This window comes from Biomphalaria glabrata, chromosome 1 (assembly GCF_947242115.1).
Source record: "Biomphalaria glabrata chromosome 1, xgBioGlab47.1, whole genome shotgun sequence".
In the NCBI taxonomy this organism is placed as follows: Eukaryota; Metazoa; Mollusca; class Gastropoda; family Planorbidae; genus Biomphalaria; species Biomphalaria glabrata.
Window position 1 is genome coordinate 40,472,414 of NC_074711.1, and position 13,947 is coordinate 40,486,360.

The window sequence follows — 13,947 nt, forward strand, 5'->3', positions numbered from 1 at the left end:
ATCGATATCAATGAGTATTAACTATTTACTTTTAGATCTAGAATCTAGGTAATTAGAATAATTAGTAAGAATCTTACAGTTACAATCTACCACTAGTCTGACTAGGTCTAGTCAGGACTCTAGTCCCTATGCAGAAGCAGCGTAGATCAAAAGTAGATCGTATCTATTATAATCTTTTATCAGATATAATATTCTACTTGTAAAGTCTAGATCTAATTAAATCTAGATTCTAGATCTAATAATAAAAAACTTATTTTAAAAAAGGCAAGAATCTAGATCTAGTACTCAGTAGTAGCCTAGCTTATTCTAGCTAGGGCTAGACTTCTATCATTTTAGCATTACTAGATTAGTGTCTAGATCTAGATCTAACTTCAAGATCTAGAACTAAATCTAGAGTATATAATTTTGGATTTAGGTCTAGTCTAGACCTAAATCTAGAGAAAATCTAATATACAGTTAACTAGTAGCCCTAGTGACACTCTATTCCTAGACAAGTTAAAGTCTAGACTTAGACTCAGAGACTATTGTATGTCTAGATCTCTAATACTTATAGTTTCTTTATTAGACCTAGATATAGATAGATAGGTGTATATTGATGTATCTACTCTGTTAATATTCTCATAGAATTAAAATGACATCTTGACTAGATCTAAATATTTAGTATAAAAATCAGTCTAAGTACTCTAAGCTACTATTAGTTAGAAATTAAGAAGATCCAGTTAACTAGTGCTATATTTGGTAAGATCTACTTAACTTTAAACATAGGTGCTACAAAGTTTGATTTATACTAATATAGTAGTAATAGGTAGGCCTATCTATGTGCATATTATATATTTAAAAAAATGAAATGTTTAAGTAAACGCTTAGAATTTATAGTTTGTATTTAAAGATATATATAGATAGATAGATAGATAAATATAGCGGTAAATGTTTTATTTATGTCGTGAAGATATAAGAGGCATCATGCTTGCAGGTTTTTTGGGGTTGCCAACCCCCCCTTGCAGGCAAAACAGGGCTCTGTTGCTTGCATCCATGCCATAACCTCATAGTAATCAAAGTTACTAGAGCTAGGGGTGTTCATCACAGGTAGTTCCGATTTTATGAACAAAATAATCCAATGTATCCGCTATCTTAGCATGGGCAAGGCAAATGAGAAGAATATAAAATCTCAAGGAAGAAATTGTTATGTTACTTGAAGAACATTGACTGTGGCTTAGTTACCAATATTTCTAATGAAGAGTAGAAGACAGATTTCATGTTTTTTATAATATCCACTGCAATTGGTTGTTTGCATGTATGAAATGTAAATGCATGTTAAATCTTTTCAAATAAGGCTTTCCCATTTCTACGTGTAAGCAAAAGAAAATAGTTTTTGTCATTTTTCTTTGCTGAAAGGTGAAACTATTAAAAGTGAAACACTTAAGATTCCTTAATTGTGCAATTTATAAAAGCAAATTTTAATACGTCAAGAACCAGTTTTCAATACCATGAGCTCACCATTTAGCACAGAAGCTGATTCAGCTCCAGAGGACATAACTCCAAGCAAACAGAAGTTCTAGACAGTACTTCCACCGGAGTCCCATGGGTGCCAGAAGCTGTATTTCTACACTTTAAAAAATTGCTGCTGTTCACACTATTTGAGTACACATACATCTGTTCTTCTCTGTACATGTTGAAGGGTTCAGATCAGAATCTTATATCTGAGATGAACAGCGCAGTGGTTTCCAGATCAGGCAGTTCTCCGAATAGTCTTTGGAGGGTTTTGGGTCCAGAGTCTTGTTCGGGGTTCTTGATTTAGTATGCACCATTGAAGGACATGGTCAGCATTCTCTGGTGATGCTCCAGAAGGGGAGGTCTCGCTCGTCCTGACATTTAACTTGCGGAACATATATTATCTTATTCAGTGATCGAGCATTTTTTTATATTTTTTTGTGTGGAAACTAAACAAGTATAATCACTGGTAAATGTTGACTGACTGTAATTTGACAGCTGTCACAGGGGTAACAACTAGAAATATAGTTTCACAGTTCAGGAACATTATGCACGAGTGTAAAAAGTAAAATACTGCACATTAAGTACATCTGTATTCTTTTTCTTCTTCATCCTTCTCATTGTTATGTTGGAGTGTTCATATGACTAGACCAATACATGAGATGAACTGCGCAGTGGTTTCCAAATCAGGGAGCTCTCCATATAGTTTTCTTTCTATTGGGGTGATTTGGGGCCAATGTCTTATACAGGCCTCTTCGTAGAGAGAGCAGTTTTGGAGGACGTGGTCGGCATTTTCTGGTGATACTCCACATGGGCAGATTTCACTGGTTCCAATTTTGAGCTTCCGGAACATGTGTTGTCGCATTCTGTTGTGTCCGGTCCTGAGTCGAAAGATTAGACGTTGGTCTTGTCGGGATAGCTTATAGTAAGCATCATCTTTCTTGTGATTTGGATGGGAGCTCGTCCATTTCTCATTTATTTTATCTACATTTCTTCTGGATAGAGTGCAGAGTTTACTTGTGAGTTTGTTCTCCCACTCTTGGCGAGTGTGTCAGCCTTCTCATTTCCTGCTAGTTGTATGTGAGCTGGTATCCATTGAATAACAGTTTTTTTGCTGTTGTGGTGGAGCTTTGTAAGTGCTGTTCTGAGGTTTTTAATATATAGGGAATCAGAGTTTTGCAAGCTTTGGAGGGTTGTTTTTGCGTCTGTTAGAAAGACAATCTGACTGTGAGGGGAACTTGGATGATTTGCTAGCATGGTAGCAGCTAGTGCTAGTGCTTCCCTTTCTGCTCTGTGACTGTCAGAGAGCTCTCCAGTTGCAAAGGATTTTTCTAGTTTTCCTCCATCTGGCCATTCGATAAGTATTCCAGCTCCTCCATTTGTGGTGGCTTTATGGGATGAGCCATCCGTGTAAACTCTGATCCACTGATTGCTAGGGTAATTGGTATGTAGAAAACAGTTCACTATTTCCTTGAGCTCTGTTGGTCTGTAATCAGATTTCTTTTTCTGTTTTCAATATGGTCCCTTATAGTAGGAAGAGGGCTTTCGTCCCAGGGTGGAGATTCATTATAGTGTATCGAGGATTCCTGAGTAATTTTTTCAAGTTGGTGTTTCTTTTTTAGGTTTAGAGATTCCTGTATGAAATTGGTCCTTTTGAGACGGTTTTTTGTGCCAGTTTTGTGGATTTTTGTTCTGAGTGGGTGCCTCTCCAAGGTTTCCAATTTAGTGAATTGGGAAAGGATTTTTATTTCTCTTCTTTCATCCAGAGAGATCAGGGCAGCGGTTTCCTCCATAACTCTTATGGGTGTTGTTTTGATTGCTCCTGTCATTATCCATCTCTATATTTGTGGTGATATTGTGATATAAAAAGACAACAGCAATTTAAAAAAAAAAATCGTAAAATTGATAAAAACAATTGATAACTCTTGTTGTAATTTTTTCAACATGAAGTGTGGGAGAAAAAAAAAGAAAGAAACATGAATATAATACAGTGTAAATATGAACTAAAAGACATTCTACACAGTTAGCTAGAATATCTTTCTAAGTTATAAATATATATATATATATATGTGGCCCGCCATTCCCAATTAGTTTTTTAATGCGGCCCTCGAAACAAAAACGTTGCCCACCACTGTCCAGATATATAGACTAGCATTACCCACTGGCTTTGCCTGCTAATATATTCCAAGGCTATATATTATTTATTTATTTTCTTATTACATCCTGCAAATTCTCACACAATAATTTGGCTGTATCCCCCACTCTTTTTTTTTTCACTTTCAGTAAAAATGTCAGCATTTCAACCACCCTCCTTTGGTCAGTGTATTCCAGTATATGTTACATTAAAATTCTGATTCAACTTTTAAACTATTTAATGGTGCAAAAACACAAATTAAAAAACATACATCGCGATTAGAGATTTGAACTACTGACCTTCTGAGTGACACTCTTCTGACTGAGCTAACCAGTTGTTATTTAAGTCTGTGTAAATTACTCACGAAATCTAAACGAAAATATAACTTTGTAAAAAAAATTATGGCTGAGTAACTTAAAAAGGTTGGGTCAAAGTTGCAAATAACCGTAGTTGTCACGTTTGTGAAAGGTGTTTAGTTGTTATAAGCACACAGAAAGTAGAAACCGGTTAAAATTTCTTATTTTTTCGTCCACTGCAAGTGGGAGAATTAGTGATTTATCAATCAGTACATGAATCAGGGCCCATAGTGTTATACGAAGATAATGTATTTTATAAGCATTTCTTAATGCATGCTTTATATTTGTTATTACTCTAAACACATAAGAAAAACCTTTTTCTGTACAGGTAGGTCTACTGTTGCTTGCTTTTAGCATAATTCAGTATTTATCACTTAAAGATTATATTTAACAACATGCATCTTTCAAAATAGCTTTTTTACAATGGCACTCCTGGTTTGTTGGGATGGTGTGAGTTTATTTCTCATACTTGAGTCTTGAATCTGCTTGTATAGGGATCTAAAATACTACACATTTGACCATTTTACTTGATGTAGGGACCTCATAGCAGGGTTGAAAAGGACTTGTTATGCTGTGAATAATGACTGCATAATCAATATTCTTAGAGATAACTTTGTACTATTTATTTTGATTGTAGAAGCCTGACAAGTCTTGGTACAATGCAACACAGAGTGTCTGTGAATGCTACTGATGATGTCTTTGATCGTACACGTGCCAAAATGACAATGGCAGAGGAGGAAAGTAAAAAAGTTTGGTAGGTTTCTCATTTTATCAATTGAACTCTTTCTCTCTTTTTCCACGTTGTGACAAATTCTTCAAGTTGCTCATTACTATTACACCACTCTGTTAGGATTAAACTTCAAAAACTTTTTCATTTGTTATCAGAAAATGTTTGTTTTTTTGGTATAGAATTAAAGGGGAATGAAGGCTCTTTTTTATAAAAACACAAAGTAAAGTTTATAAAATCAAACATTGATTTAATTTATTGAGGTCGAATCAACAAGTATCGTCAATTAGGAGAGAAAGAGTTAAATTTCATTCCATTATTTGTGGTTAGATGGGTAAATTATGGAAACACATTTTGACACTGTTCTCAATAATAAGATTATAAAATTGTTAGTGAAAAATAAAATATTCTAACAATGTTTGTTTTTTCAGCACTAAAGAAATAAAGCCCAGTGGTCGTCATATTGGCAAAAAAGTGAAGAAAGTTCTGCCCCCAGGGAGTCTTAAAATTCCACCTCCACTTTCCAAATCCAGTTCCAATACAAAATCATCCACTACCAGCAGTGGGGCCAGTCGTCAATCTTTTGGAGGCTCTTCTTCATTGTCCTCATTGTCAACATCATCTCCTATGTCGTCATCTATGGTCAGTCCTTCTTCATCTGCTGTTGGACAAAGTAGACATTCTCCTACACCTAACTCCATTTTGTCAGTTTCCAAAGCTCCTAGTGTCAACAGCACTAACCAATCTAGAGTGTTGACTTCCACTACCACAAAACAGTCTTCGGGTGCTATTAATATGCCATACAGGTTAGATATTCTACTTGAACATTCAACTTTTGTAGATTTGTAAAAATATTTTTTTTCTATTAAAGTTAATAGATGCTTTAGAATATTGTGTTATCTCTTACAGGGACCGCATTATACACTTGCTTGCTCTCAAACCTTATAAAAAGCCAGAATTGATTTTAAGACTTCAAAAAGGTATGCAATGGAGTGCCTGATTGTAAAATGTCACTTACTTGTTCCATTTTTAAGAGGAGGGGAGGAAACTAAAATTTCTATATTAATGTCAAAAACAAAACTACTTGTCAGGTACTCAAGACTTAAAATTACTATCAAATGTTAAAAAAAACAAACTTTTTGCTTGCTTTGAAATTGGTGTTTTTTTTTTTTTTTACATTAAATAAAAGTCTAATTTTTTTCACCTCCCCATAATTATTTTTTTTCAGAATATGGGCAATAGTTTTTTTAATGTACTTTCCACTTTTAAAATGTTTTTTTTTTTAAATGATTCATTATTTTGATTCAGATGGAATACGTGAGAAAGATAAGAACTCTTTAGGAACTGTGCTTCAGCAAGTAGCAACTCTAAGCAGAGATAACAGTTATATTTTGTCTAGAGGAGCTTGGGCTGATGTCAGATTGGACTGGCCATTTTATACAGAGCAGGACAGAGTATTACTGAAAAAGTAGGCTGAGATCTTAAATATTTCATCATTATATAGTCCCTTTTTTGTTAGCAACTTCATTGTTTTTGGATATATTTTACTCATTTCTATTTTGGGATACGGGTTATCTGATTAGGAAAATAATGGACCTAACTTTGTATACAATGATCTAAAAATATTAGTGGGGTATCAGGATTGAATCTTAAAGGAGTTTGATGAAGAGCCAGTGGTTAAAAGCTTATATATCATCAGTAACTGTAGCTTAATTTGTTCCACTAAGAATATTTTAATTTTAATATTGTAGAAACCTCCAACTTGAAAGTAGAGCAGCACCTACTTCGCCTGCTGTCTCACCTGCTAGTAATCCAGAAAGTCCTGGTAACACACAGGTATTGAAATGTTAAAAGCCTCACTTTGGTATATCTTAAAAACTATTTCAGTATTTGAAAAGACAAACAGAATTGTTGAGCACTAAAAAAAATTGTGTACTATAAAGTAATTCTGTGCAGTCAGGGCATGAACCTGATTTCTTCTTACAGTGCATTCAAGTTTTTTTAAACTAATTATTAAGAGCATTTATTGATTCCATCTATTAAAAAAAAATTCATACAAAGAAGTGTGTTCTATTTTTAAGAATATTTATACTCTAGAATGCTTAGGATCTCTAAGTACTTGCTGAGGTGTGCTAGGAATAATAATAATAAACTTAGGTGCTGAAACATTGGTTTGTTTCCTTGCTGAACATAATGGTGCTTGTATTATATATTTTAGAAAAGGCCAGTAGAAGAAGCTGAAGATAGTGCTGCAAATCCTAACAAGAAAAAGCGCATTGCGCACACAGACAGACGACAAGTGGAAGAGCGACCTGTTAGTGTTGTCAAACCTACCTTAAATCAGCAATCTTCACCCACAGCCAATAGGGAAAATCTAGATGGTAAATACGGATGTAGTCTGTCCATTTAAAATGTTAGTTTTCTTACACTTTTATACCTATGCCTTGAAAATGTAAACAAATCAATGCGTATATATTGTTACAAATGAACAGTGATAGGTAGAGGTCAACGTATGACCCCGGCGAGATGACACAGCAGCTAGTGTTCCCTGGAATCTACATGTACAAACAAAGACAGGATGTGACGTGTCCTCACGTGTTGTTCCAGGGGACGAATAGATCTAAGTAGGGGGACAGTTACTAATGAACAGTGACAGATAAAGGTCACTACGTGTGACCCCGACTTGATGACACTGCATCGAGTGTTTTCTGGAATCTACGTGTATAAATAGAGACAGGATGTGACGTTTCCTCACGTGTTATTTCAGAGAATACTAGCCGTGTTTGTGCAACTTTGGACAAGCGATTAGGGACTCTATATAAGCCAGAGAGTTAATGTTAAAGTCAGTCGTATGGAGTCGTATGGAGTCGTGAGTTAGCCGTTACAGTCGATACAGACGATGTAAGACGTGTGCGGCTCTGTGGAAGAGAAATGTGTACGACTCGATGCAAGTTAACTAGGGTAGAGTTAACTGGAGTGGACTACTGTCGTTAAAGTCTATACAGCGAACTACAGTGGACTTGAGCCGTTACAGTCGATACAGTCGATGTAAGACGTGGGCGGCTCTGATGTGGTAGACTGGAGTACGACTTGGTTCAGCTTTGGGAGACCTGGAGCGACACTGGGAAGTGTGTCGTTGGTCTGTTACGACTTGGTTCAGCTTTGGGAGACCTGGAGCGACACTGGGAAGTGTGTCGTTGGTCTGTTCTGTGGAATACGGCTCGATGCAAGTTGAGAAGAGATGAATTGCAACGAAGTGAAGAGATGAATTGCAACGAAGTATAGCTAACTGTAAACTGACAGATATTGTACAGTCTTCTACGCTACATGTTACAGTAACGAATTGTTAGAGTTAATAGTCATTAAAGTTATATGATACTGAAAGTTTAGTCGTCAAGTTCTTTGCTGTGTTTTTATTTGTGTGCCAACTAATACATCTAGCCAGAAGATTCAGAAATACGTAACAATTGGTGTCAGAAGTGGGATCTTTCTGGCTAGAATGTGCTCCATCAAACTTCTTAATGAACTTGACATGAAAGAACTTAGACAAGAGCTTCGAGAAAGAGGTCTACAGCTTAACGGAAATAAGGAAACGCTAACAGCACGTCTCAGACTAGCCCTGTTGGAGGAAGATGAGAATCCAGACACTTGCCAATTTGAAATCAAACCTAATACGATGGAGCTCCTGAGAACTTTGCAATACAAAATGAACTCGGTGAAAGAGAGCATTAAGGAGATAGAATCAGAAATCAACACTAGATTTTCTACATTTAACCAGTTGATTAAAGTCATGAATGAGAATGAACAAATAGCTACCACGCCCAACAAGACAGAAGAACAAACAGATACGATAAAAGATCAAACTAGAATCATGATTAATGAGCTACTGAACACCCAACAGTATCAGATTGAGTCGACAGATGAAAGAGCTACACCATTGATGAACAGCGAACAATTGTCCAACCAAGAATGTGGCGATACAGACAATTACGATAAAGATGCTGGTGATGGCTGTGCTGTCTGTGACTGTGATAGTAAACCAAACGAATGTGGCTCACAAGAAATGAAAAGAGACGGTAGCTGTTACTATTTCAACGAAAAGCAGAATGAGACCGCTGAAGAAACAATAGAAGAGACCTATAGTTTGACCGAAGCTTTAGCTATAGATAAACATGATATGAGTACCTCAACCAGCCAAACAGATCAAGACAACGTTGGGTCTGCGTCCAAGCCTGTTGCTGTGGGCCTTAAAGACTTCTGTCTTCTATCTGCCAGTGTCTACGAGAGGAACTCGAAGCTTGATTATTGCACTCATGCGTTTGACAAGAACTGTACGTACGTAGCTATGCAAGAAGACTGTGAATGCCAAGAAATACACCAACAAGCTCTAGACCTAACAGAAGCTTGTACAGCTATCAAGGTAGGCGCGAGAAGCCCTGGTGATAGTCAAGGAATTACAATAGAAACTGATGCTGAAGTTGATGGACCTTTGCACGTTGAATGTTATCAACCTGCCCCACAGTCGAGTCCTCCAGACTCGGATGAAGGTGATGACGTGTTTGACAACTTGCCTTCAAGTGGACTTGCAGCTCATTCGCAAAGCACCCATCAAAGAATAATGCTGAAGCAACTTGTTAGATCAACAGTCTTGATGACTACAGCTATGAAATACAATGCCTTCCTATGTGCTAAGTCGCTGCCATCAGCATTGATCGACAGGAAAGCAAGACAACGACAACGACATCAACGCAACCAAAGAAATATCAAATTGAGGAGGCGGAGAAAGCGACATATGCAGAGTGCAACGTGGATGGCTCCAACAAGATCTAGATACAAACCCACCCCTTCTCCCACTGATAGACCCCCACCTGCATTTATGAAACTCCATAGCCCATGTTGTTAGAAAACAAGCTCACCACTTCTCCCACTGATAGACCCCCACCTGCACTGATGAAACTCCACAGCCCATGTTTTTAGAAAGATTATGTCCGAAACCATAAACCAAAGAAGAAAGCCTTACGAATCAGTTGAAAGTGTGAAGCCACTAAAGAATAATCTAAAAACATTCCTCATTAGAATAGGTTTGATGAAGTATAACAGAGGTTTTAGAAGAACGATAATCAAGTCAGAAGCAAGAAGGACAGAACTAGTGTAAGATGCCAGAACTGTGAAGTGAGTAACCATCTGAGATAGAACTGTACAAATAAAACTGTACAAGAAGATCAACCCAACATCGTACAAACCCAAGTCAGTTACTGTTGTTTAAAAGAAGAGCATGTGAATATTGCTGTACTATAATGAACCTGGTCATCTCTGAAGAAGCTCTGGAAAAAGATGCTTGAAAATGTAAAACTCAGCCAGTGAAGCACGAACTTGTTAGAATGCTGATGAATTTTCTCGACAAGAGTGCCCAATGTCGTCATCTGAAGGTCGATGTTTCCATACCAAGATTGATGAAAACATTTGTGAGGAACTGCTGAAAAATGAGGATTTGGCTCCCATTCTTCTATGGAAAGAAGATGGACAACTGCCAGATTGAAAGAACATCTCTGAGAAGGGGGCAACCACCAAAGCTTCCTACTTGATCGTCGATCGATTTCATCAGTATCGTGATGAAGTAGAATCTGTTCGGGACGAACAGATCTAAGAAGGGGGCAGTGTTACAAATGAACAGTGATAGGTAGAGGTCAACGTATGACCCCGGCGAGATGACACAGCAGCTAGTGTTCCCTGGAATCTACATGTACAAACAAAGACAGGATGTGACGTGTCCTCACGTGTTGTTCCAGGGGACGAATAGATCTAAGTAGGGGGACAGTTACTAATGAACAGTGACAGATAAAGGTCACTACGTGTGACCCCGACTTGATGACACTGCATCGAGTGTTTTCTGGAATCTACGTGTATAAATAGAGACAGGATGTGACGTTTCCTCACGTGTTATTTCAGAGAATACTAGCCGTGTTTGTGCAACTTTGGACAAGCGATTAGGGACTCTATATAAGCCAGAGAGTTAATGTTAAAGTCAGTCGTATGGAGTCGTATGGAGTCGTGAGTTAGCCGTTACAGTCGATACAGACGATGTAAGACGTGTGCGGCTCTGTGGAAGAGAAATGTGTACGACTCGATGCAAGTTAACTAGGGTAGAGTTAACTGGAGTGGACTACTGTCGTTAAAGTCTATACAGCGAACTACAGTGGACTTGAGCCGTTACAGTCGATACAGTCGATGTAAGACGTGGGCGGCTCTGATGTGGTAGACTGGAGTACGACTTGGTTCAGCTTTGGGAGACCTGGAGCGACACTGGGAAGTGTGTCGTTGGTCTGTTACGACTTGGTTCAGCTTTGGGAGACCTGGAGCGACACTGGGAAGTGTGTCGTTGGTCTGTTCTGTGGAATACGGCTCGATGCAAGTTGAGAAGAGATGAATTGCAACGAAGTGAAGAGATGAATTGCAACGAAGTATAGCTAACTGTAAACTGACAGATATTGTACAGTCTTCTACGCTACATGTTACAGTAACGAATTGTTAGAGTTAATAGTCATTAAAGTTATATGATACTGAAAGTTTAGTCGTCAAGTTCTTTGCTGTGTTTTTATTTGTGTGCCAACTAATACATCTAGCCAGAAGATTCAGAAATACGTAACAATTGGTGTCAGAAGTGGGATCTTTCTGGCTAGAATGTGCTCCATCAAACTTCTTAATGAACTTGACATGAAAGAACTTAGACAAGAGCTTCGAGAAAGAGGTCTACAGCTTAACGGAAATAAGGAAACGCTAACAGCACGTCTCAGACTAGCCCTGTTGGAGGAAGATGAGAATCCAGACACTTGCCAATTTGAAATCAAACCTAATACGATGGAGCTCCTGAGAACTTTGCAATACAAAATGAACTCGGTGAAAGAGAGCATTAAGGAGATAGAATCAGAAATCAACACTAGATTTTCTACATTTAACCAGTTGATTAAAGTCATGAATGAGAATGAACAAATAGCTACCACGCCCAACAAGACAGAAGAACAAACAGATACGATAAAAGATCAAACTAGAATCATGATTAATGAGCTACTGAACACCCAACAGTATCAGATTGAGTCGACAGATGAAAGAGCTACACCATTGATGAACAGCGAACAATTGTCCAACCAAGAATGTGGCGATACAGACAATTACGATAAAGATGCTGGTGATGGCTGTGCTGTCTGTGACTGTGATAGTAAACCAAACGAATGTGGCTCACAAGAAATGAAAAGAGACGGTAGCTGTTACTATTTCAACGAAAAGCAGAATGAGACCGCTGAAGAAACAATAGAAGAGACCTATAGTTTGACCGAAGCTTTAGCTATAGATAAACATGATATGAGTACCTCAACCAGCCAAACAGATCAAGACAACGTTGGGTCTGCGTCCAAGCCTGTTGCTGTGGGCCTTAAAGACTTCTGTCTTCTATCTGCCAGTGTCTACGAGAGGAACTCGAAGCTTGATTATTGCACTCATGCGTTTGACAAGAACTGTACGTACGTAGCTATGCAAGAAGACTGTGAATGCCAAGAAATACACCAACAAGCTCTAGACCTAACAGAAGCTTGTACAGCTATCAAGGTAGGCGCGAGAAGCCCTGGTGATAGTCAAGGAATTACAATAGAAACTGATGCTGAAGTTGATGGACCTTTGCACGTTGAATGTTATCAACCTGCCCCACAGTCGAGTCCTCCAGACTCGGATGAAGGTGATGACGTGTTTGACAACTTGCCTTCAAGTGGACTTGCAGCTCATTCGCAAAGCACCCATCAAAGAATAATGCTGAAGCAACTTGTTAGATCAACAGTCTTGATGACTACAGCTATGAAATACAATGCCTTCCTATGTGCTAAGTCGCTGCCATCAGCATTGATCGACAGGAAAGCAAGACAACGACAACGACATCAACGCAACCAAAGAAATATCAAATTGAGGAGGCGGAGAAAGCGACATATGCAGAGTGCAACGTGGATGGCTCCAACAAGATCTAGATACAAACCCACCCCTTCTCCCACTGATAGACCCCCACCTGCATTTATGAAACTCCATAGCCCATGTTGTTAGAAAACAAGCTCACCACTTCTCCCACTGATAGACCCCCACCTGCACTGATGAAACTCCACAGCCCATGTTTTTAGAAAGATTATGTCCGAAACCATAAACCAAAGAAGAAAGCCTTACGAATCAGTTGAAAGTGTGAAGCCACTAAAGAATAATCTAAAAACATTCCTCATTAGAATAGGTTTGATGAAGTATAACAGAGGTTTTAGAAGAACGATAATCAAGTCAGAAGCAAGAAGGACAGAACTAGTGTAAGATGCCAGAACTGTGAAGTGAGTAACCATCTGAGATAGAACTGTACAAATAAAACTGTACAAGAAGATCAACCCAACATCGTACAAACCCAAGTCAGTTACTGTTGTTTAAAAGAAGAGCATGTGAATATTGCTGTACTATAATGAACCTGGTCATCTCTGAAGAAGCTCTGGAAAAAGATGCTTGAAAATGTAAAACTCAGCCAGTGAAGCACGAACTTGTTAGAATGCTGATGAATTTTCTCGACAAGAGTGCCCAATGTCGTCATCTGAAGGTCGATGTTTCCATACCAAGATTGATGAAAACATTTGTGAGGAACTGCTGAAAAATGAGGATTTGGCTCCCATTCTTCTATGGAAAGAAGATGGACAACTGCCAGATTGAAAGAACATCTCTGAGAAGGGGGCAACCACCAAAGCTTCCTACTTGATCGTCGATCGATTTCATCAGTATCGTGATGAAGTAGAATCTGTTCGGGACGAACAGATCTAAGAAGGGGGCAGTGTTACAAATGAACAGTGATAGGTAGAGGTCAACGTATGACCCCGGCGAGATGACACAGCAGCTAGTGTTCCCTGGAATCTACATGTACAAACAAAGACAGGATGTGACGTGTCCTCACGTGTTGTTCCAGGGGACGAATAGATCTAAGTAGGGGGACAGTTACTAATGAACAGTGACAGATAAAGGTCACTACGTGTGACCCCGACTTGATGACACTGCATCGAGTGTTTTCTGGAATCTACGTGTATAAATAGAGACAGGATGTGACGTTTCCTCACGTGTTATTTCAGAGAATACTAGCCGTGTTTGTGCAACTTTGGACAAGCGATTAGGGACTCTATATAAGCCAGAGAGTTAATGTTAAAGTCAGTCGTATGGAGTCGTATGGAGTCGTGAGT

At 38.4% G+C, this 13,947-nt stretch overlaps 1 protein-coding gene across 3 annotated transcripts in view; it reads left to right on the forward strand.

Moving 5' to 3' along the window:
• The window catches only part of LOC106051080 (RNA polymerase II elongation factor ELL2-like), a 35,451-nt gene that overhangs the window by 13,647 nt on the left and 7,857 nt on the right, over window positions 1-13,947 (forward strand). For all 3 annotated transcript variants that reach the window (XM_056036549.1, XM_056036553.1, XM_056036542.1), the window contains exons 5-10: window positions 4,619-4,735; window positions 5,140-5,514; window positions 5,618-5,688; window positions 6,017-6,176; window positions 6,460-6,544; window positions 6,927-7,089. In XM_056036549.1, the coding sequence (XP_055892524.1) occupies window positions 4,619-4,735; window positions 5,140-5,514; window positions 5,618-5,688; window positions 6,017-6,176; window positions 6,460-6,544; window positions 6,927-7,089 (971 nt within the window). The remainder of the gene's footprint in view (window positions 1-4,618; window positions 4,736-5,139; window positions 5,515-5,617; window positions 5,689-6,016; window positions 6,177-6,459; window positions 6,545-6,926; window positions 7,090-13,947) is intronic.